The 21,307-nt window shown below is 56.2% G+C and overlaps 3 protein-coding genes across 11 annotated transcripts in view; all 3 read left to right on the forward strand.

Annotated features, from left to right (window-relative positions):
- Positions 1-1,462: 1,462 nt before the first annotated feature.
- Positions 1,463-10,924, forward strand: LOC112666794 (GEM interacting protein). 5 transcript variants are annotated; one of them, XM_025458207.3, is made up of 22 exons: positions 1,475-1,620; positions 1,904-2,029; positions 2,529-2,613; positions 3,075-3,150; positions 3,263-3,320; positions 3,633-3,758; positions 3,847-3,911; positions 4,020-4,127; positions 4,529-4,609; positions 4,720-4,890; positions 4,979-5,116; positions 5,439-5,635; positions 5,949-6,055; positions 6,129-6,218; positions 6,583-6,660; positions 6,729-6,883; positions 7,103-7,291; positions 7,388-7,525; positions 7,626-7,822; positions 8,183-8,570; positions 9,945-10,008; positions 10,139-10,924. In XM_025458207.3, the coding sequence occupies exons 2-22, from the start codon at positions 2,002-2,004 to the stop codon at positions 10,510-10,512; spliced, it is 2,913 nt and encodes a 970-aa protein (XP_025313992.1). In that variant the 5' UTR covers positions 1,475-1,620; positions 1,904-2,001; the 3' UTR covers positions 10,513-10,924. The 5 variants fall into 5 exon arrangements, with proteins under 5 accessions (XP_048954016.1, XP_025313994.1, XP_048954017.1 ...); XM_049098059.1 differs by lacking the exon at positions 1,904-2,029 and having other exon boundaries at positions 1,463-1,620; positions 4,529-4,624; positions 4,798-4,890; XM_025458209.3 differs by lacking the exon at positions 1,904-2,029 and having other exon boundaries at positions 1,463-1,620.
- Positions 10,925-11,455: 531 nt separating this feature from the next.
- Positions 11,456-14,843, forward strand: LPAR2 (lysophosphatidic acid receptor 2). 5 transcript variants are annotated; one of them, XM_025458203.3, is made up of 4 exons: positions 11,456-11,560; positions 12,778-13,519; positions 13,666-13,767; positions 14,243-14,843. In XM_025458203.3, exons 2-4 carry the CDS (start codon positions 12,778-12,780, stop codon positions 14,554-14,556), a joined length of 1,158 nt encoding a protein of 385 aa, XP_025313988.1. In that variant the 5' UTR covers positions 11,456-11,560; the 3' UTR covers positions 14,557-14,843. The 5 variants fall into 5 exon arrangements, with proteins under 5 accessions (XP_025313988.1, XP_025313991.1, XP_025313989.1 ...); XM_025458206.3 differs by lacking the exon at positions 11,456-11,560 and adding an exon at positions 11,700-11,967 and having other exon boundaries at positions 13,666-13,792; positions 14,243-14,551; XM_025458204.3 differs by lacking the exon at positions 11,456-11,560 and adding an exon at positions 11,708-11,963.
- Positions 14,844-18,624: 3,781 nt separating this feature from the next.
- Positions 18,625-21,307, forward strand: part of PBX4 (PBX homeobox 4) — a 36,541-nt gene continuing 33,858 nt past the window's right edge. Inside the window, 1 exon segment of the mRNA XM_025458197.3 lies at positions 18,625-18,793. Within this exon segment, the coding sequence (XP_025313982.3) occupies positions 18,642-18,793 (152 nt within the window). The 5' untranslated portion in view covers positions 18,625-18,641.

The following is a 21,307-nucleotide window of genomic DNA, read 5'->3' on the forward strand; positions in this document are numbered from 1 at the left end:
TTTCCTAATTTGATAAGCACTTCTCTATTTCTTTGGTCTCAACTTCATATTCTGTTCTCTTAGGCACTGGTCAGTGAAGAGTTAGGGATAATGGCATTTTCTCCTCTTTAGGGATATGTGAAGTATTGCATTCCTTCCTCTCACGGTGTGATTTGATTCCAAATCATTGCAGATACTAACTCGGGTCACACCCGCAGGGGCCCTGTGCTATGTGGGGTGTCATTTATCATCTGTCAGAGGGTGCGCACTCCTTACAACTCCGGAATTGTGGAGTAGGTAGCATGAGAGCAGAGTCATGGCCGTGGGAGATTTCCTGCCTTCTCAACAGCTAAGAACTTTAGAAAACAAAGTTATAAACCTGTTTTTCTTTCTCTTATTTTTAAGATAAGTAGGGGGTGGGGGTGGAGGGGTAGCAGAAGGAGAAACAGCCTCCATGCTCAGCATGGAATTGTGACCCGAGCCAAAGGCAAATGCTTGACTGACTGATTTCACCCAGGTGCCTCATAAGTATAACTTTGACAAGCTGGATGTGAGAATCCCAGGCCCAGGCTTCAAGACAAACTCTCTCACTGCTGATTATCTGTGAGGGGCTCACCACCCCCTTGATCATTCTCAGCAGTCTGTCCCTTGTCCAGCTTGCTATCAGGAGGAGTGTGGTCCACAGTCCAAGGAAAGCCTTGGAATCCAAAACAGGGAATGGTCAGGGACCATCTGTGAATGCCTGTGAGCATCACATGGGCCCTTGGCACAAACCAAAGTGTATGGAGGTTTAGGGGTGCCAAAACCCACTGGACAGATGGGCTGTTAGGATCACTTGGAATCCCTGAAACAATTTGAGGCAACTCAGAGAAGAGAGCTCTAGATTTGGAATTTGTTTGCTGGGAATGATTCTTGAGGTGCTCAGGGTGGAGATCTGTGACCTCTGGGACCTGAGAGGTGCTAGGGGCACTTCTAGCTGTGCTCTAATCAGGGCTTCAAGAGTCATTCAGCTTCCAAGGTCACTAGAGGTGCCCCAGAGCAGGGGTCTGCAGCCCTAGAGCATTGGGGGACTTAAGATCCCGCTGGAATAAAGCCTGACATCAGGCCTTTCCAGTGGGCAGCTCCATGGACCCAGTGGAGCCTGGATGGGTTCAGGGGTCCAAGAGGCACCTGGGTAGAGAAATCAATGGGTGGTGGAGTGTGGAAGATTCAGGGAACAGGCGCTCCGGACCAGGGAGTGTGCTGGGGCTTTGGGGCCCACGCAGAGAGATCTGGCAAGGAGAACCCTGGTAGGCATGGAGCCAGGGAGTGGTCGCACTGGAAGCCCTGGCCCCACAGCATCTCCCGCGTCTTTGGGCTCTTTGGGCTCGGGGAGCGGCACCGGCTTCCGGGCCTCAGGGGCGTGGCCGACCCGCCGAGGTGAAGCCGGGGGGCGGGGCTTCTGCGGAGCAGGGGCGTGTTCGATGGCGGGGCGTAGCCTCTGCTGGGCGGGGCTACGCGGAACCCGGGCGGCGGCGGAGGCGGCAGCGGCAGCGGCCGCGGCAGGAAATAGGGGCTGGGCCCCGCCGGCGCGAGATCCCATCCCAGCCCCGGTCCCCGCCGAGCGATCCTCGGGCCGGGCGATGGACGCAGCAGAGCCGGGTAGGCGGTCCGGGATACGGGATCCTAGAGGGACCTCCCCCAGCTGTACCCCACTTCCTAAATTGAGTGGTCTCGGCTGTCCCTTTCTGTCCAGAGAGTGGTGAAGGAGTCCCAAACGGGAGGGACACGGGCATCCTCCACTGGGTACCCCCAAACCGAGGGGGCCCAGGACATCATTCTCTGACCCCCTCCCCGTTTGGAGTCTTCACCCCGGATGCCTGGGGGAGGGGGCCCAGGAAGGGGAAGTGGCTGCTTCTGCTTCTGATATTTGTGATGGGGGCAGGGTGTCGCGACTGCTGATGGAGAGGGCGACGCGGCAGGATCCCCACTCGGCTCCTCCATAGTCCAGGGAGTGGGCACTGCTGATCTGGGCTCCCTAGAATGGGGGCTGTGGCAGAAATGTGGCAAGGTCTGACTTGTATTTCCGGCTGTCTTTGTGTCTCTGCTGTGCATGTTGAGTGTCATTTGGTCTTTATGTTCTTCTGGTTTTGGTCTGTTTGTGCCACAGGCTCTGTGCCGGTCTCTCCCACGTGTATTTCCATCTGTCTGGCCTGAGGTCCATGTGGTTCCATTGTCAAGCTGGCTCTCTCCCCAGGGACAGTGTGGCTGCATCTGGGGCATCTGTTTTGTTGCTTTGCTTCTGGGCCCATGTGTGTGTGGGTGTCTCCGTTCCTCTGAGCAGCTGTCTCTGTGTTGGGTTGTGCCTGAGTCCATCTGCCTGCCCTGAGTTGGCTTCACCCCAGGCCACACTGCCTCAATCCTGACTCTGACACCCACCCCACACTCTCTACAGGTCCAGAACACTGTCTCTCTCTCCCTCCCCTCCAAACAACTGGCTAAGGGCCTAGGTGCTGCTGTGGGTGGAGGGAAGCTTCAGTTGGTCCATGTATGACACTCCCCTCCCCCAGGGCTACCCCTGGCTCCGGAGAGCAGGAAGAGGTACAGTGACATCTTCCGGAGCCTGGACAACCTTGAGATCTCACTGGGGAACGTGTGAGTCTAAACCTGGGCCACCCCAAATCCCTAACCATTTAGGTACCTCATTAGGAACCTATAACATCTGGATCCACTTACCAAATAACCTGAGAAGTCCAAGATGGGTCCCTCCAAAACATGAAAAATCCCAAAATTCAGCCCTCCACCCCAACCTACTGGAAATCCCCCAAATGGTCCTAAGACCCCCATATAGTCTTCTTGTGATCCCTTAAAACATTTGAGATCCTTATAATTCTACTCTATGAACTCCAGATTCACCTGGGACCTTTTAACTCCCTCAAGTCCCATTAAAAAAACTCATCTGGTTCCCCGCAAAACCACTCAGGCCTCCCAGATACAAGAGATGTCACAGAGATGATATGTCCAGGACTACCACTCAGATTGCCCTGGGGACTCCCAACACCCCTAACCAAGACAGACTGGGTGGAGGGTGGTATCCTGACACCCTTACCTCCCAGGACCCTTGAGATGCCGCCTGGAGACCCCGTGCTTTCAGGAGACCCAGAATCTGACAAGACCCCTACAGCCACTGAGGTGAAGGGCGGAACCAAGGAGGCAGGGAGGAGGGGGTCCTCCAGGAGGAGGGGCTCTAGGGGTTGAGGCCTCTGCTCTGCTTGCTCCTGAATGCTGCCTCCCTCCCCTTCAGACCAATGAAACCAGCCTTTGGAGTGGCCCTTCCCTGGAGGGTCCTGCACCCCTAACAGGTAGGGGACTTTGGGACTGAGGGAATGAGGGCAGAGAGGAGTCCCTCCTTCAACTAGTCATCACCCACTGCCTGTTCTGTGTGCCAGGGACACAGCAGTACACAGGACAGAGCTGAGCTCCTCCCCTTAGGGAGCCCCCATCTGAGTGGAGAATCAGTATAAAATTGCAACCTGGACAAGATCATAAACGGGTGTTTGGGGCAGCCATAGCGTGTAGAATAGGGGTCTCTGGTTTGGCCGATCTTGGGGTTCAGGGAAAGCTAACACAGAAGGTCAGAGTTCAGAGGTCTGAGGTTCACTTTTCTGCCCCAGGGGAGGAACTGGACTTGCGGCTCATACGGACCAAGGGGGGCGTGGATGCAGCTCTGGACTATGCCAAGACCTGGAGCCGCTACGCTAAGGAGCTACTGGCCTGGACCGAGAAGAGAGCCAGCCTTGGTGAGGGCCCCTCTGCCTTGCCCCAGGCTCCAGGGCCCAGGCAGTGCCCACACCGTGCTCAACTCAGACCCCTGCTGTCTTCCCCCAGAGCTAGAGTTTGCCAAAAGCATCATGAAAATCGCCGAGGCTGGCAAGGTGTCAATCCACCAGCAGGTAGCCATGAGCAGACCCCCCACTCCGCCCAGGGCCCAAGCCCTCCAGAACCGCAGCCCTGACCCCCTAGATCCTCAGCATCTTCTAACACCAACCTTCCCACCCCAGAGCCACATGCCACTGCAGTACATCTACACCCTGTTTCTGGAACATGACCTAAGCCTGGGAGCCCTGGCCATGGAAACAGTGGCCCAGCAGAAAAGAGATTATTACCAGGTGAGGGGGCCCTGCTGCATGCATTATTCGAGTCCCCTCTCCCTAGGAGGAAGACACTACCATCAGTGCCATTTTGCTCATGAGGAAGCTGAGGCCCAGGGATGCTGAGGAACTTGCCCAAGGTTACCCAGCAGAGATTCAAACCAAGCTTCCTGTGCAATTGCAAAACTGTGCTTTTGTTTGTTTGCAGGGCTTGGCATGGGGTTGGGGGTTGCTGAGTGATCCCAGGCAGAGAGCTTTGGCACATGTGGGTCCAGGCTTAGAAAGGATCAGGTGAAGGGCCAGTGGGTGGGGGAGAGAGTGCAGACCCAAAAGAGGGTCCAGAATATGAAAGGCACATGGTAGCAAGGAGCAGAAAGACTGGGGCGGCCCTGAAGCAGCCCCCCATCTGTCCTTGCCAGCCTCTAGCAGCCAAACGAACTGAAATCGAGAAATGGCGGAAGGAGTTTAAGGAGCAGTGGCTGAAAGAGCAGAAGCGGATGGTGAGGCCTGGCTGGGTGAGTGGGTGTGCGCTGGCTGGAGGTGGAGGAGAGGAAGAGGCTCTGATCTGTCCCCTTCTGTCCCTACCACCCCGCCCCCCCCACGGTCCCAGAATGAGGCAGTGCAGGCGCTGCGGAGGGCCCAGCTCCAGTATGTGCAGCGCAGCGAGGACCTGTGGGTTCGTTCCCAGGCATCCCCTGAGGACCCGGCACCTCAGGCCTCGCCTGGGCCCAGCAAACAGCAGGAGCGGCGGCGGCGATCTCGAGAGGAGGCCCAGGCCAAGGTGGGGACCTGGTGCCATGCTCCCCAGCACTTTGGTGCACCCAGCCCCACACTTTTTCCCACGTGTGTCCTGGCCCTGGTTTCCCTAGGTTCAGGAGGCCGTGGCGCTATATCAGGCCTCTGTCCGTGAAGCCAACGCACGGCAACAAGACCTGGAGGCTGCCAAGCAGCGGATCGTGTCGCATGTGCGCAAGCTGGTGCTGCAGGGAGATGAAGTGCTGAGGCGGGTGAGACCCCTTCCCACTGCTGCCTCACACTCTCCTTTGGCCCCAGCCGTCTGCCTGCCCCTAACCCATCCCCAGGGCCTAGGACTCCTTCTCCCCAGACAGCCAGTTTCTGCCCTCAGTCCCTGACCACACCTCAGCTTTGGTGCCACCCACTTGGGGTCCTATCTCTACCCCTCCATTCTGGGCCAGGATGTGATCATGCCCTGCCCCAGCTGCCTCTCATTGCTTGCCCTGCCCCTAGACCCTGACCACACTGGGTGTCTCTAAAGGTCAGGCTCTGTCCCTCTCTCACTGAAGTCTGACCTAGCCCCCACCCCTGCAGGTGACCCTGGGACTGTTCGGGCTGCGAGGGGCGCAGGCGGAGCGTGGCCCCCGTGCCTTCGCTGCCCTGGCCGAGTGCTGTGAGCCCTTTGAGGCTGGCCAGCGCTACCAGGAGTTCGTGAGGGCGCTGCAGCCTGAGGCCCCACCACCCCCTCCACCTGCCTTCTCCTTCCAGGAATTCGTGCCCACTGCACACAGGTGGGGACCCACCCAGGAGCAGGGTCAGGAATGGGCCCCATAGACAGTGGCAGGCTGTTGGCACCACCAAGCTGAATACTCAGGATCAGAAAACTCAAAGCCTCGGTTCTTGGTTTAGTACCCAAGGCTTTTATCTGTGGGGGTGGGTATCCCTGTTCTGGGAGAGTCCAAACTTTAGGGTTACTATACTGGGTGCTCACGGGTGTCGAGGCTTGCAGACGCAAGTGCTTGGAGTTAGGTGCTAGATGTAGTGCATAGGTGATGTCATCCCAAAGCAGTTTCCTGGTTATCAGACTCCTCAAACTCCTTTCAGCTCCCCTCTGGACATAAGAAAGAAGCCCTCTGGACCCCCACCCCCACGGCTGGATGAAAGTGCAGCTGAGGCTGGCCCTTGGGAGGACACAGGCATAAGTTGGCAAGGTGAGCATAGCAGGGAGGAGGCAGGAGTGGTGCTGGAGCAGGGGTCCATCCTAATTGACCTGTTTCCCCCTAGGGACTCCAGGCCCAACTCCAGGCAGCGATGTGGACAGTGTGGGTGGTGGCAGCGAATCTCGGTCCCTGGACTCTCCCACTTCCAGCCCAGGTGAGGCCAGGATCTGGCCCTAACCCGTTCCCTACCTCTAACCAGCCTCTAGACCCTGCCCAGGCTCTGACCCTCAATCTCTAACCTGTCATTTGACCTCTGACCTACCTGTACCCCTGACCTATTTCCTCATCCTCTGATCCATTCTCTTGAGCCAATTTCTGAATGACCCCACAGACTGCTGACCCATTCTCCAACCCCTAATATCAGACCTGACTTCCCTCCTGACTTCTAACCCTTTCCCCAAGGGCATCTGTGGGTAGTTCTGGAAAACCCAAAAACAAGGAATATCTCCTTAGCCCTGCAGCTTCCCCATGACCCCTGTGACCCCTGACTTCTATGATCCTTGACCCTCTGACTCCAGGCTCTGGCACAAGGCGGTTGATGAAGGTTTCATCCATAGGCACTGAGTCCTCAGATGACTTTGAGGAGCGAGATCCCGGTAAGGCTGGAAGCAGATGGGGCATGGCGGGGGGTGGACCAGGCACCCCTGACCCTGTGTCCCTGCAGACCTGGTAGATGGGCTGGAGAACGGCCCAGGAACCCCCTTCAGGAAGTGGACGCTCTCCAGTGCGGCCCAAACCCACCGGTTACGACGGCTACGGGGCCCAGCCAAGTGCCGTGAATGTGAAGCCTTCATGGTCAGCGGGACTGAGTGTGAGGAGGTGTGGCCTGAGCCCATCAACCAATGACCTCTTCTGACTCGAAGGACCTCCCTGACCCTAAGCACTTCCCTGACCTGAAATCCCTATGACCTTTCTGCCCTTGGGACATACCCTGATCTAACAGTGTCCTATGAGTCCCCTGCCCCTGAGGACCTCTATGACCTCTCTTCCCCCTACTGACCCCTGATGACCTCCCTGACTCTATGACCTTCCTCTCAGTGCTTTCTGACCTGCCACAAGCGCTGCCTGGAGACTCTACTGATCCTCTGTGGACATAAGCGCCTCCCAGCCCGGACCCCCCTCTTTGGAGTCGACTTCCTGCAGCTGCCCAGGGACTTCCCGGAGGAGGTGCCCTTTGTGATCACCAGGTGCACGGCTGAGATAGAACAGCGTGCCCTGGGTGTGCAGGTGCTGCCCTGACTCTTGACCACCCCCAGTAGTGACCCAGCCCTCTTGATAGCCAGACCGGAAGTCAAGTATCTATCTCCTGCCCCTGCCCTGCAGGGCATTTATCGGGTCAGCGGGTCCCGGGTCCGTGTGGAGCGGCTGTGCCAGGCTTTTGAGAATGGTCGAGCACTGGTGGACATGTCAGGGAACTCGCCTCATGATGTCTCGAGTGTTCTCAAGCGGTTCCTCCAGGAGGTGGGTACTCAATGCTTGGGGGCAGGGGCTGGGCGGGCTCAGGCTGAGGGCCCTCTGCAGCCCACCTATACCCATGTCCCTCCCCCCATTCCACCCCCAGCTCACTGACCCCGTGGTCCCCTTCCACCTCTACGACGCCTTCATCTCTCTGGCTAAGACCCTGCATGCAGACCCTGGGCACGACCCTGGGACCCCCAGCCCCAGCCCTGAGGTTATCCGCTCGCTGAAGACCCTCTTGGTGCAGCTGCCTGACTCTAACTACAACACCCTGCAGCACCTGGTGGCCCATCTGTTCAGGTGTGCACTGTCCCTGACCTTGAAATGTGACTTCTGACCTTAGCCACAGATTTGTGACTGTGTCCGTGGACATGTCACATGACTACTGACATGACTACTGACCTCTGGGACTGACCCCTGACACTGACTTCTGATCTTTGCATGTGTTTTCTGAGCTCTGAATCTTAATACATGACTCCAGACTTTGGGGGCTCACCCCTGATCTCCACTGCTGGGCGTGTAGCTGCTGGTCTCAATGACTGGGACCACTTACCCATGACTTGGGCAAGTTGTCACTAGCCTAGCCTACTAGTCTCGCCTTCCTGATGGCCAGTGACCATCCATTCCATGCCCTGATCTTTTTCCTCATACCATCCCCAGGGTGGCTGCACAGTTTGAGGAAAACAAGATGTCTGCCAACAACCTGGGCATTGTGTTTGGGCCAACACTGCTGCGGCCACCGGACGGTCCAGGGGCAGCTGGTGCTGGCTCCGTCACCTGTCTACTAGACTCGGGGCACCAGGCCCAGCTCGTTGAGTTCCTCATTGTATACTATGAGCAAATCTTTGGGATGGATGACCTCCCTGTGGCCACTGAGCCTCCGCCCCAAGACCCCAGTCCGGCTCCTGGGCCTCTCACAAACAACCCTCAACCACCACCCTCCAACCTTGCCCCAGATCCCCTACCCCTAGTCCTAGCCTCGGACCCCGACACAGACTCTGAGCTCCATGGTACCTTGGAGAAGCATCCTGAGGCCACGCCTCCTGAGGTAGGAACCCACTGGGCCCGCAGACAGGAGGAGGGCCTTCTCTCCATTTAATCCTCTCACTTTCCTGTCTTCCTTCCTTTCTTTGCCTTTAAAATGTTCTCTTTCATTCCCTCTCTCCTTACACATGAGGAATGAAATGGTGAGTAATAATAATGGAGGAACAACAGGGTACAGCTCTGCAGAGTTACTAACATAGGTGATTATTTATTCTTTCAACAGAATGTTTATTGAGCATTTACTATGTACCAAGTATTGTTGTAGTAGGCATTACCAATACATCAGTGAGTAAATTATTCAGAGACCCCATCCTTTTGGTAACTGCAGTCCAGCGGGAAAGAAACCAACAACAAATAAGAAATATGGTATAAAGTCAGTTTATAGGGCATTACAAGGTGACAAGTACTATGGAGAATAAAAGAAAGGGTAGCATAAGGTAAGAGACATTGGGGGTACCAAGGAGAGGCAGAGGGCAGTTTGTAGCAGTAAATAGGATGCTGTGAGCAGATCTCATGGAGAAGGTGGATTTGAGCAAAGACTGGAGAGATGTGAGGGAGGAATGAGCCAGGTGGAGATCCGGGGAAGGGTGTTCTAATGGGAACAGCCAATGCAAAGGCCCTGAGGTGAGAGCATGCCTGGTGTGTGTAGGATGTAGCCTTGAGTTGTAATGAATTAGTGAAGAGAAGGTGGTGGAAAGTGAGGCCAAAGAGGGGTCTGTGGAATGCCACACATTGTGTACTTACTGTGCATGGGCATTTTATAGGCTTCCTATCATCTCTACTGCAGCCCTGAGAGGTAGATACTGTTAGTGAAAACCATTTACAGATGAGACTCCTACTGATGGCTTCCCTGCCCCTCAGATCCTGCTACACACACCATTCCTGAGAGCATATGCCTCCCCTCACAGCAGCCCAGAGCTGGCAAAGGGCCTGTCAGTGAGCACTGGGTCTCTGAGAAATGGAATGGCTCAGAAAGTGCTTGGAACATGTAGAAAGAACTCCAGCTGCTATTAGCATTTAGCTAAAGAATAAACTGAAGGATGTACAGATAAATTAAAAAGTGGGTGCGAGGTTATAGAGCAGAGCAGAATGGAGACAGATAGTTCACCTGGTCCTAATGTGGACATGGCTAAGTCACTCCCTGGCCTGGCTCTCTGCTGAGCAAGGGCGTTCCTGCCCTCATGGAGTCCACAGTTGAGATGAATAATATTGTTCTGCACAAGGAGACAAGCTGTACACTGTTAAGGGCATCGCCTCCCCAGATACCAAAACTGCAAAAGACCTTTTACATGTCCAGAAAAAAACCCTCAGCTCTCAAAGAACTTCAAAGAACTGGGATTTTATTATTGGGGTTTTGGTCTTGGGTTTGTTCCTACAGATTCCAACTCCACAGAGTGACCACAGAGAAGTGGCTGAGGACACCAAAAAGGAAGAAGAGGAAGGTGAGTATGTTGGGGGGTAGCCCAGGAATCAGAGGGGTGTCCTTGCCTGGGATAGCTTGGCTGAGGTTTGACCCCCAGGTTATATCCAGAGGACTCAGGGGTGCTCATCATTGACCATCCCAACCCACAGTGTCCAGCCAAGGTCCAGAGGACTCACTCCTGGGGACTCAATCCCGTGGCCACTTCAGCCGCCAGCCAGTGAAATATCCCCGGGGTGGAGCACGGCCTATCACCCACCAGCTGTCCAGCTTTGCCTTGGTAGCTTCCAAATTGTGTGAGGAGACCCCTATCACATCAGTGACGCGAGGGAGTTTGCGGAGGCGAGGACCTGGCCCTGTCACCTCCTCGCCTGAGGGCAGCCCTCTGCGCCGCACCCCGCTGCCCAAGCATTTTGAGATCACCCAGGAGACAGCCCGGCTTCTCTCCAAGCTACCCAGCGAAGCTATGCCCAAGGCCACCTGCTGCCCAGATCCCCAACCTGAGGAAGCTGAGGACCATCTTTGACCATCCCAGCCTTCTGACCAAGGGGGAAAGGACTGAGGTGTTCAGTGTTGGGGGAACTGGAGAGTTCCTGCAAGGAAAGACTACATGGCCTTGGAGACTAAAACCCCTTTTGAAGCAATATACCAGTATTCCCCCACTAGACATAGGTCACTGCCAAGCATCAGGGCCACTCAGGTTCAGAGGTTAGTCAGGGTCAACACTCAGGGTCATTACAAGTCATGGGATCCTTGGCATCCACTCTAGTCTCTAACCCCTGGGACAGGGGTACCTTTTGCTACTTTGGTTGTAGCCACTCCCCCACCTCTGCCTGCCTCCTTAGCTGCCTCAGGTGAGCAGCTCTTGGAGGGAGTGGGCAGCCCAGACTCTGTGGCACCTGGGGCCTGACGCCTGGGAATAAACTGTGTCCTTTATACCCTTGAGTGTCTTTTTTTTTTTTTGCCAGGCAAGGGTGATGGGAGAGAGAGAGGGGAGGGCAGCATCCTTTGGCCCCACTTTACCCACTGGAGGAACTAAGGCCCCCTTTCATCCCCAAACATCCTTGAGCACCTACAAGAAGTACGGGCTGGGCCCGGGCACCCGGCTGAGTCACAACGGCCCGTCCCTCCCGGAGCTCCACGTCCCCGATCCGGTCCTGCATAATCAAACAAATATAACAAAGTGCAGATAACCGGGACAATGGGGCTGTGTGCTCTGGGCCGTGGGAGCCTAGGGCCGCCATCAGCCGGGCCGGGCAGGGGGCAGCGCGGCCGCGGGCGCAGGGCGTGGGGGTGGGATTTCCAGAAACTTGAGCGCGGCCCGAGGGTCAGCTGGGGCCGGAGAGGTCCGTGGGGCCCCGGGGGCCGCGCGCGCGGTATCTCGGGGCCGGGGAAGCGGAGGCGGGGCGGGGGTCCCGGCGGTGGGAGCCCGGTCGGATCAGGGCGTGGCTTGGAGCTCGGCGACGGATTGGACGGCGGGGAGCGGGTGGGGTGGGGCCGGGCGGGGGCGCGGACCCTGAGACCACCCGGAGCTGCGCCCAGGCGGCGCGAGGTCACGGCGGGGACTTGGCGCGGTGAGTGGCTCGGCCCCCGGGGGCTCGAAACTGCGCGTGGGGCGGGCGAGGGCGGGGGCGGGGGCGGGGGCGGGGGTCCCGCGCCGGAAGTGCAGGGGCGACCGCGAGGCCGGGAGGAAACGGTGGGGGGCTGCGGTTCCGGGAGACCCCGTCCCGACCGCGCCGGCGGAGGCGGGATCCCCCAGGTGGCGGGGGCGGGGCGGGGCTCCCAGGTGGCGGGGGCGGGGCGCCGCGCCCAGGCAGGGGCGGGACCCCGCCCTCCGGCTCTCGGCTCTCGGCGCCCGCGCCCAGCGCACCCGGACGCTCGTCGGCTCCCGCGGTGGCCCCCAGGCTATGGGTCTGGGGCCTACCCCGTCCCCCCGGGAGGCCGCCCGTCTGCGACGTGACGGGCCGCCCAGACGAGGCCGGTACTGACGGTGGCGGGCGGGCGCGGGTCCCCGGGAGGGCGCGGCACGTGCCTGCGGGGCCCGGGCACCGCCCCCTCCTCCCCTTAGCCCCGGCTCCTCCTCCAGCCTGGGGGCGCCTGGGGGCGCCTGGAGGCCCCGCGGCCGCCGCCTCCCTGGCCGCCCCCTTTGTCTGGGAGACCGCCGGGGTCCTCCGTCCCACCCGTCACTGCCCGATACCCCGCCCGCCTCGGGAACGCTCGCGCCCAGCACCCGCCGCCCAACTTCTGGGGCCGCGTCGCTGCCGGCTCTGGTGGACCCGGTCACTTCCACGCTCAAGCACGGACTGCCCGCAGGGTCCCAGCAGCGACTCCACCCTGCTCACACACGCCCCTTGGGCTCTACTTTGTGCACTGATCCCAGCAGCGAGCGTACCGTCCCTCACCCACTTGCACAGCTCCTGGCGCTTTGTCCCTCCTTCCCCGCCACTCACCCCCCCAGTACAGATTGGGCGCGCTTGGGTAGTAGATGATTTTTTTGTTGTTTTCGTTTGTTTGATTTTGCTTAAGTTAAAACAAACAGCCAGTCATTTGATTTGATGGGATAGACCATCTTTGTAAGGGTCTTATTAGTAAATGAGCAACAGCTGCCCATCCCCCACACTCCCACCAGGGAGCTTGCTTTCCCGGTTACCCTGGGCTCCACCACTGCCACTTTACCGAGTCTGAGACCCTTGCCCTTCCTGTCCTGACCCCCGCCCTCACTGGCTGCTGCTCATTCTTGTGTCCTTCGAACAAATGCCACCTATACTGACCTCTCCCTCTGTGCCCCCAGATGGTCACCATGGGCCAGTGCTACTACAACGAGACCATCGGCTTCTTCTACAACAACAGTGGCAAGGAACTCAGCTCCCACTGGCGGCCCAAAGATGTGGTTGTGGTGGCCCTGGGGCTGACAGTCAGCGTGCTGGTGCTGCTGACCAACTTGCTGGTCATCGCAGCCATTGCTTCCAACCGACGCTTCCACCAGCCCATTTACTACCTGCTTGGCAACCTGGCCGCGGCTGACCTCTTTGCTGGTGTGGCCTACCTCTTCCTTATGTTCCACACTGGCCCTCGCACGGCCCGGCTCTCGCTGGAGGGCTGGTTCGTGCGGCAGGGCCTGCTGGACACCAGCCTGACGGCATCAGTGGCCACACTGCTAGCCATCGCCGTGGAGCGGCACCGCAGCGTGATGGCTGTGCAGCTGCACAGCCGCCTGCCCAGAGGCCGAGTCGTCATGCTCATCGTGGGGGTGTGGGTGGCTGCACTGGGCCTGGGGCTGCTGCCGGCCCACTCCTGGCACTGCCTCTGTGCCCTGGACCGCTGCTCACGCATGGCCCCCCTGCTCAGCCGCTCCTATCTGGCTGTCTGGGCCCTGTCCAGCCTGCTTGTCTTCCTGCTCATGGTGGCTGTCTACACCCGCATTTTCTTCTATGTGAGGCGGAGGGTGCAGCGCATGGCAGAGCACGTCAGCTGCCACCCGCGATACCGAGAGACCACACTCAGCCTGGTCAAGACCGTTGTCATTATCCTGGGTGAGTGAGTGTCCTCAGCTGGCCCAGGGTTTCGGGAACCCTGCTTCCCCCCAACTCCCACAAGGCATGGGAGGGCATGATTTGGGTGGGGAATGTTCTCCAAGGAGGTGACATCTGAGCAGAGACCTGAATGCTGGGAAGGGAAGACTTCCAGGCAGAGGGAACAGAAGGTGAGAGTCCCGCAGGACTGGGCTGTGCCTCCAAAGAGGAGAGGAGGCCCGTGTGGCTGGAGAGAAGCAGGAGAAAAGGTCAGCACCGCCTCGAAGGGCACAGGCAAGAGTCAGATTTTGTTCTGAGTTCTGTGGGAAGCCCTCAAGAGTTCTTAGTAGGGAGTAATGAGGTCAGTCTGGCTGTAGAGTGGTCTGAGTGGGGGAGGTAGCCAGGTTATCCTGCAAGGATACACTCCCCTACCCCTAAGAACAAGGAGTGACTCTTCCCTATGACCCCCTTTCCCCCCACCAAGTAACACCTCTCCCACATGACCTCCTTCCCCTCATAGAACAAATTTTCATGTAGAAATGTCCAGCACCCTGTCTACCGTGTACCAGGTTAGGAAAGGCATCCCTTCTGGCAGATAAATCAGAGAAAGGTGTCAGGCGGCTCTTGCCCTGCAAACTACACGGCTGTTGTCTGAGCTCTGGAGCTCCTTCCAGGCCTGAGCTCTGACCTGTGGGTTTTGGGCCCCAATAGCTAGCCCTGCTCACCTCAGGCTCCATCCTATAGGGGCGTTCGTGGTCTGCTGGACTCCAGGCCAGGTGGTGCTGCTCCTGGATGGTCTGGGCTGCAAGTCCTGCAACGTCCTGGCGGTGGAGAAGTATTTCCTACTCCTGGCCGAGGCCAACTCACTGGTCAACGCCGTGGTGTACTCGTGCCGAGATGCTGAGATGCGCCGCACCTTCCGCCGCCTCCTCTGCTGTCTGTGCCTACGCCGGTCCACCCACGAGTCTGCCCGCTATGCACCCTCCGCCCGAACAGGTGCCAGCACTCGCATCATGCTTCCTGAGAATGGCCACTCCTTGATGGACTCCACCCTTTAGCCGACCTGGGACTTCAGTGGGGTGCTGCAAATGCCAGATTATGGCCTCCGACCACTGGTGAATGCACCTGGCTCTACCTAAGCTGCAGGACAGACCTTCAGTCTGCTATGGCACAACTCCACTGCCAGCCTGCCCCAGGGCCTGGGGGAGTGGGGTCATCTCCCAATGCCCAGGAGAGAGTCAGAAGGGATTCAGGAATCTGCCCTTCAATCATCTCAGGTTGTGGGGGTTTTTAACCGACATTTTCTATTTTTACCACTCATCCCTGGTAAACCCTGTGGACTACTTCCCTGTCTGTGGTGGTGTGGGTGTTTAAGATGGGAGAGATGAGGGCAGCCCCGGTGGCGCAGCGGCTTAGCGCCGCCTGCAGCCCAGGGTGTGATCCTGGAGACCCCGGATCGGGTCCCACGTCAGGCTCCCTGCGTACAGCCTGCTTCTCTCTCTGCCTGTGTCTCCGCCTCTCTTTCGCTCTCTCTGAATAAATAAATAAATAAATCTTTAAAAAAAAAAAAAAAAAAAAAAAAAAAAAAAAAAAAAAAAAGATGGGAGAGATGAGAGCCCTCTCAGGCCACTCTGCTCAGTGCGACAGAGTGACAAGGATGGACCATGGATGCGCTATCTGCCTGAATCTGATTCTTCAGGGGTGCAGACTGAGGGGTGCTGAGCATGAGCTGGGAAAAGGTTTGTGGACCCTTGCAGCCTCTGGGGTCCTGCCTGTCCCTATTAGAATTGAGGAGTTTGTGGGGAGAACGTGCTATAAGGAGTAAACCTTTCTCTCTGCTGAGGTCTCCAGAGCATTTTGTCATCAACTCAGATGGTCCATCTGTCCCTGTGTCCCAGAATTGTGCACCTAGGCTTGGGCTAGGCTGGGATCTCTTCAGCCCTAGTTCTCTTTTCTCTTTGATCTCTGTACAGCTGTTACTCCCTCTCTTTTTTTTTATTTTTTTATTTTATTTTTTTAAACTTTTTTTTTAAAGATTTTATTTATTTATTCTTGAGCTCTCTCTCTTTTTAAAGTAAACTCTCTACCCAACATGGGACTCGATCTCACAACCGCGAGATCAAGAGTGGCATGCTCTGCTAACCGAGCCAGCCAGATGCCCTATTCAATCTCTCTTGTTGGAGGTCTTGCCTCCGTTTTGCCTACTCCCCTGCCTCTGACTCACCCCCATCTGTCTCTGTCCTCTAGAGCCCACAGTGGTCTCTGACCTGTGTGAGCCCTCTTTCTCCTGCCTCTCCTTTCGTCTGAGTCCAGACTATTACAGTCATGTGTGTCGATCCCACAGTGGGAGTGGGGCCCACAGAGTAGGGTGCAGGATTTGAGAGTTGCTGTTTCTCCAGCTCCTCTGATGTGCCTGGCATGCTGACAAGCACTGTAGGTGCATTATTTAATCATTACTTGCATCTTGTGGTGCAGATGCACACTTATTTTCACATGAAGACAGTGAAGTTGCAGTATGGCCTGTGGCTGGTTACACAGCTTCAAAAGGCTATGGAGGTGAACCGAGAGACTTGAGAGGCCCCTGGAGAAAGAGCTTTGGATCCCTACAATGTCCAGAATTGGTCACAAACTCAGCCTGGTTTTCTTCACCTCACCTCACAGCCCTCCAAGGCTTTAGACATGCCATGATGAGCCCCACCCTCAGATGCTCATAGAGGCATCCTGCCAGGTACAGTATAGACTAGAATCTGGATTCTCTGCTTCTACTTCAGCAGGGAGGAGACAGGGTTATAGCTCTACTTAAGGTTCACATGCTAAATAGCCAGAATTTGGACTCAGGCCGTGCATTAGAAGCCAAATTCTTAAGCCAGTAAAGCATATATTACTGAAGAACCAAAAACATCTAGTCCTAAAAAAAAAGAAAAAAAAAAATCTAGTCCTATGTTAAATGGGGCTGGCTTTCCCTTTGGGAAAACTCCCTTTGTCCTAAGACAGCTCTGTGAGGAGGCAAGAATGAACTGGGTTGCTGGGAACTTCAGGGTCCAAGGTGGGCAGCACATCTTCTAGGGCCTGAGGCCAGAATCTCCAGAGATGGTGAGCCAACCAAGTGCCTTCCACCATGGATCTGGGCACAGGACCATAAAAGATACATTCCTTGCCTCCATGGAGCTCTAGGACTATTAGACAAACATGTCCCTTTGGGTGTCAACACCAATTCCTATAGGGTGGAGAGCCCAAAGGTAGCTGTGTTTCACTTGCTCTTGCATCAGCATCCCCCAGTTCTAACCCATAGTCCTCTGGTCTCCTTTGGCATCTTGTCCCATTGGTTTTTCTCTCTCTTGTAGGTCTCTCTTCCCTTCAACCTTTGATCCCTAAAGCTTTCAACCCCCTGCTTCCACCACTGTTCTCTGAAAGACACCAAAATTACCCATAACTTAGGCTTCCTGTGTAGGGCTGCACTAGCTGCTGAACTTTTGTGCAGGGCAACAACCCTCCATGGTCCCCACAAATTCTAGTACTTTCTCTTATTGGGACCCAGTGTTGAGTTTCCTTAATCAGAGAGTGCTTTTTTTTTTTTTTTTTTTTTTTTTTTAAGATTTTATTCATTCATGAGAGATGCAGAGAGAGAGAGGCAGAGACATAGGCAGAGGGAGAAGTAAGCTCCCTGTGGGGAGCCTGATGTGGGACTCGATCCCAGGGCCTACCCCCCATCATGACCTGAGCCAAAAGTAGACGCTTGACCACTGAGCCACCCAGGAACCCCACCAGAGAGCTTTTGAAGTGGTTCCTAACACCAGCCTCTATCATTCATTTCCATTCCCTGCTGTCTTTTTTGGAGTCCTCCAATCCAATCACACCAGATGGTGTTTGAGTTTCCTCTCCAGCAGCAATGGGAAGAAGGTGGGCCCTACCCCAAAGGGTTCGCAGAGAGGCTGAGGACCTTTATGAGACTGCGTCTGGAATCTGTCCTCAGAGCAGAGGCTCCACCAGGTCCCAGTGACTTTGGAGAAGTGATTCGTGTCCAGTCGGTTCCTTTTCTCTCACTCGACGATCCTTCTCTGATGCAGTGAGCACTACTGGCTAGAAACCAAGACTTGTGGAGATTCACTGTTACTTGGGGTACACCTCAGAGGAGACCCTCAGGAAGCATCCTTCAGTAGTTCAATAAGTCTGCTTGGGTGTTCTAGGGTCAGATTGCAGTTGATGGAGAGAATGGATAAACCAGAGGTCATTTATAAGCTGGACCTTGAAAAGAGAATTGATTTGTGTAGCAGAGAAAAATCTCTCCGTGCAAATCTTCCAGCCACCATCACCACACACAACTGCACCCCTCGTCAAAAGCTCCGGGGAGAGGGGGGTAGAGCCAGGAGGTCGGGAGCCCTAGGGACCCACCTGATGGGGCGGAGACTGAGGGGACCCTTAGGGTACTGAGGGGGGGCCTGGGTCTCAGGGCTTCTGAAGATGGTGGGTTTTGGTGGGGATCTGAGAAATCTCAGGATTTCTGAGAAGGAAGGGGTGGTTTGAAGGAGGAGTGGGGTTCTCTGAAAAGTGGGGACTGGGAAGAGATGTGGGTTCCTGAGGAAGTGGGGGCATCTGAGTGGAGACCTGTGAGGAGTGGGAGCTCTGCAGGGGAGTAAGGGCTCTGCGGCGATGTCGGCGGGGGCGGTGGACTCAGACTTGAGGGTCTCTGAGAAAATGCGGGACCTCTCCGAGGAGGGGCAGGGGCTCTGAGGAGACGTGAGGGCCCCAGGAAGGATTAAGGTCCCTAAGCGGGAGTCCTTGCTCTGAGCTGGTGAGGAAGGCGGAGAGCTGAGGGGTGGAAGGAGGAGGGTGTGGGTGCGAAGAGCCGTTGCCTCGGCAACTCCCAGCCGAGTCCTGGGCCGCTGAAGGGAGCTGTTAAGGGCGCGTCTGTGGGCGGGGCGCGGCGGCCCGGGCGGCGGCAGTTGGCTGGCGGAGGCGGCGGGGCGTGTCCGTGGGCGGGGCGCGGCGGCCTGGCTGGCGGCGGTTGGCGGGAGGCAGCGGCGAGGGGTGGGGTCTGGGCGCGCGCGCGCACAGCGCGCGGGGGGCGGTGGTTGGCTGCGGCGACCTGTGAGCGCTCCAGGCCCGGCGGCACCGTGTCAGCGCCGGCCCGGCCCCGCCGCCCATGGAGTCCCCTCCGCGCCCGCAGCGCCCCGCGCCGCCTCCCCCGGCCCCGCGCCGCCCGCCGCCCGGGCCCCCGCCGGGCCCCGACACAGGCGAGGTCCTGCAGCAGATCATGGCCATCACCGACCAGAGCCTGGAGGAGGCGCAGGCCAGGTGCTGCGCGGGCTCGACGGGGGCGGGGGCCGGGGCCACCCAGAGTGGCGGCAGAGAAGGGGGCGGGCCCAGGGGCCAAGGCCAAGTTGACTGGAGGCTGAGGGGTGAGGAGGGTGCAGGGTGAGAGCGTGAGAGGGGAGATGTGGGGGCTCGGGGAGGCTGAGGGGGGGCGGGTTCTGAGGCCGAAGGGATTTATGAGGTTAAACTGCGACAGATTGAAAGGCTTATGGGGCTAAGCAGCGGGTGATGGGTTTTAGGGGCCCATCCTGGGGTGAGAGGGATGGGTTTAAGGGGAGTTTGTGGATGGGGAGGTATATGGTGAAAGGCAGTTTTGAGGCTTATGAAATGTAAGGGTTAAGAGGAAAGAAGGAAGGTGTAAGGGCTGAGAGATGGGATTTGTGAAGGATGGACAGCTAAATGGATGCATTAGTGAGACTTCTGAGGTGGGAAGTTTTGAGAGAGATGATGGAGAGTGAGTTGTGGGCAGTGGGACTTACGGATGAGGAGATGGGGGTGACTTGGTGTGGGAACCATCAGGAAAAAGGGTTAGTGGAGGAGCTGCTGGGTGGGGATGGAGGGCCGCCTTTTTATTAACTCAGCAAATATGCATTAGATACTGTGTGGGACACCCAGCTGGGTTGCTGACACAGTCCCTTCTCTCAGACTCCTAGTAGTGAGGGAGAGAAAGTAGCAAAAACCAAGTATACATTGTGAGAAAAGCTCTGAGAAAAGGGATGGCATGCTATGGGAAGTCAGGTGTTGAGGACACGGCGCTTTCGGGCCCCCGGGAGCGGGAAAGAGCTGGAAGAGAAAGCAGAGCCAGAGACTTAAAATCCCAAGTTCAGTTTGGGGAGGGGTTGGCACCAGACCACACAGGACCCACAAGTCTTAGGAAGGAGTTTGGATTTTATTTCAATTGCGCTGGGAAAAACCATAGCAGTTTTAAGACGACCTGTCCTACTTGCTTCCACCCACCACTTGTCAGCCAGCCAGGAACAGTAGAATCGGCTTCACAAGGCAACCCATTGTGTTGGGGGCCTGCTCAAATTATTGGAAAATAGGAAAGGACCAAAGTCCTTTTGGAGGATGGGGCCTATTTGGGTGTGAAGGATGGTCCCTGGGGCTGGGACTAGGGTCTGGTGCAGTCGCTAGAGCCCTCTAGTGAGGAGGGGTTATGTCAAAGCCAAGTGAACAGCAGCCACAGGAAGGAGGAGGCAAAGAAAAGATGGATTCAGCATGCATTTGTTCTTCTCACTTTCCTTTGCTTCTTGTGGATTGTCCACTTTCTGCAGTTTCATAGACTCTTTCTGGAAAGTTAAGAGTATTATTATCCTCCTCCCTTACTATGTTCATTCTACGTTTTGGAGCACTGTGCTAGGTGCTAGAGAAACCAAGTTGGCTAAGATGTTCTCTGCCCTCTCAGACATCATTGAAAAGTGGGGTGCGTGGGAGACTGATTTATAAATAGTTATCATAATAAGTGTGTGCTGACTAGAGGTGATTCCTGGCACCAGGGGAAAAAAGAGATGGGCCTAGAGAGGGGGTGCCCTGTGTGATACCCTGTCTGCTAGACTTGTCTGAGAGCAGGGGCTTTGTCTTATTTTCCTTTGTATTCCCAGGACTATGCACAATGCCTGGCACCTATCATGTAGTAAAGTTTGTGGCACTTCAGATTCTGGAAGGATTAGGAGGAGCTGGGGAGAGGGAAATGGGCTCTTCACACCCAGGAATCACAGAGACAGTGCTTTGGGTGTTTGTGGAGCTCCCAAGTTCTTTCTGTTCTAGGTAGGGAGCTGCTTAAGGAGTTAGCTCTGCTCAGGTGTGGCCTTCCTCAAGCATCTGTCACCCCATTACAACCCCAAGGTGCACTCTTCTTACAGCAATCCAGTACTCCCCTAGATAGACTTTAGAATGGTGTGCAGTCAGTGACCTCTTCCTTGCTATTCTTGAAGACAGCTTTTTCTTTTTCTTTTAAGGCTAGGACATTGAATAGTGGGGCATTATACATGCATGACAACGTGGTTATTAGGTAGCTGGTTCCTGGTTTCTTTTTGAGGTAGAAAGGCCCCTGGGGCTTTTATTTTGAGACTTAGAAGCTTCAGATCTGCCCCCCTTCTTTGGATATAGCTCTAAAAGCCACCCAAGTTCAGACAACAGTCTTCAGTCCTCAGGTGGATCACTTACTCCACTCCAGGCAGATAGCTTGGGTGGGTCTTTTCCTCATAGTAAAACTTTGCAGCCTGGTAGATTATCAACCTGGGAGGGGGAGCAGATTGTGTCTGTCCTGATCAACCGACTGGGTGAGGCTTTTGCAAGTCTTTCTGCCCCTGCCCTTTCTTGGTGCACCCTGACCCCTTCATAGCCCTGGAGTCAGTTCAGCTTAACTGTCTAGCAAGAAAGAATTTTTCATCTCACATTCAAGGCCCTTTCAAACTATTTTGTCACCGTAAGCGTGCTTAAAGAGGGAAAGCACACCTATTCTCCTTAAACCAGAATTCTTACTTACACCTTTCT

The sequence above is a fragment of the Canis lupus genome, chromosome 20, assembly GCF_003254725.2.
Source record: "Canis lupus dingo isolate Sandy chromosome 20, ASM325472v2, whole genome shotgun sequence".
Taxonomy (NCBI): Eukaryota; Metazoa; Chordata; class Mammalia; order Carnivora; family Canidae; genus Canis; species Canis lupus.

Bases quoted from the DNA above. Each gene is read 5' to 3' on its own strand.
- LOC112666794 (XM_025458207.3), top strand. From the start codon at position 2,002: ATGGGGGCTGTGGCAGAAATGTGGCAAG. The intron at 3,151-3,262 runs GTGAAGGGCGGA...CCTCCCCTTCAG, and splicing joins AGACCCCTACAGCCACTGAG to ACCAATGAAACCAGCCTTTG. The intron at 7,526-7,625 runs GTGGGTACTCAA...TTCCACCCCCAG, and splicing joins TCAAGCGGTTCCTCCAGGAG to CTCACTGACCCCGTGGTCCC.
- LPAR2 (XM_025458203.3), top strand. From the start codon at position 12,778: ATGGTCACCATGGGCCAGTGCTACTACAACGAGACCATCGGCTTCTTC. The intron at 13,520-13,665 runs GTGAGTGAGTGT...TGGGAAGGGAAG, and splicing joins GACCGTTGTCATTATCCTGG to ACTTCCAGGCAGAGGGAACA. The intron at 13,768-14,242 runs GTCAGCACCGCC...TCCATCCTATAG, and splicing joins GGAGAGAAGCAGGAGAAAAG to GGGCGTTCGTGGTCTGCTGG.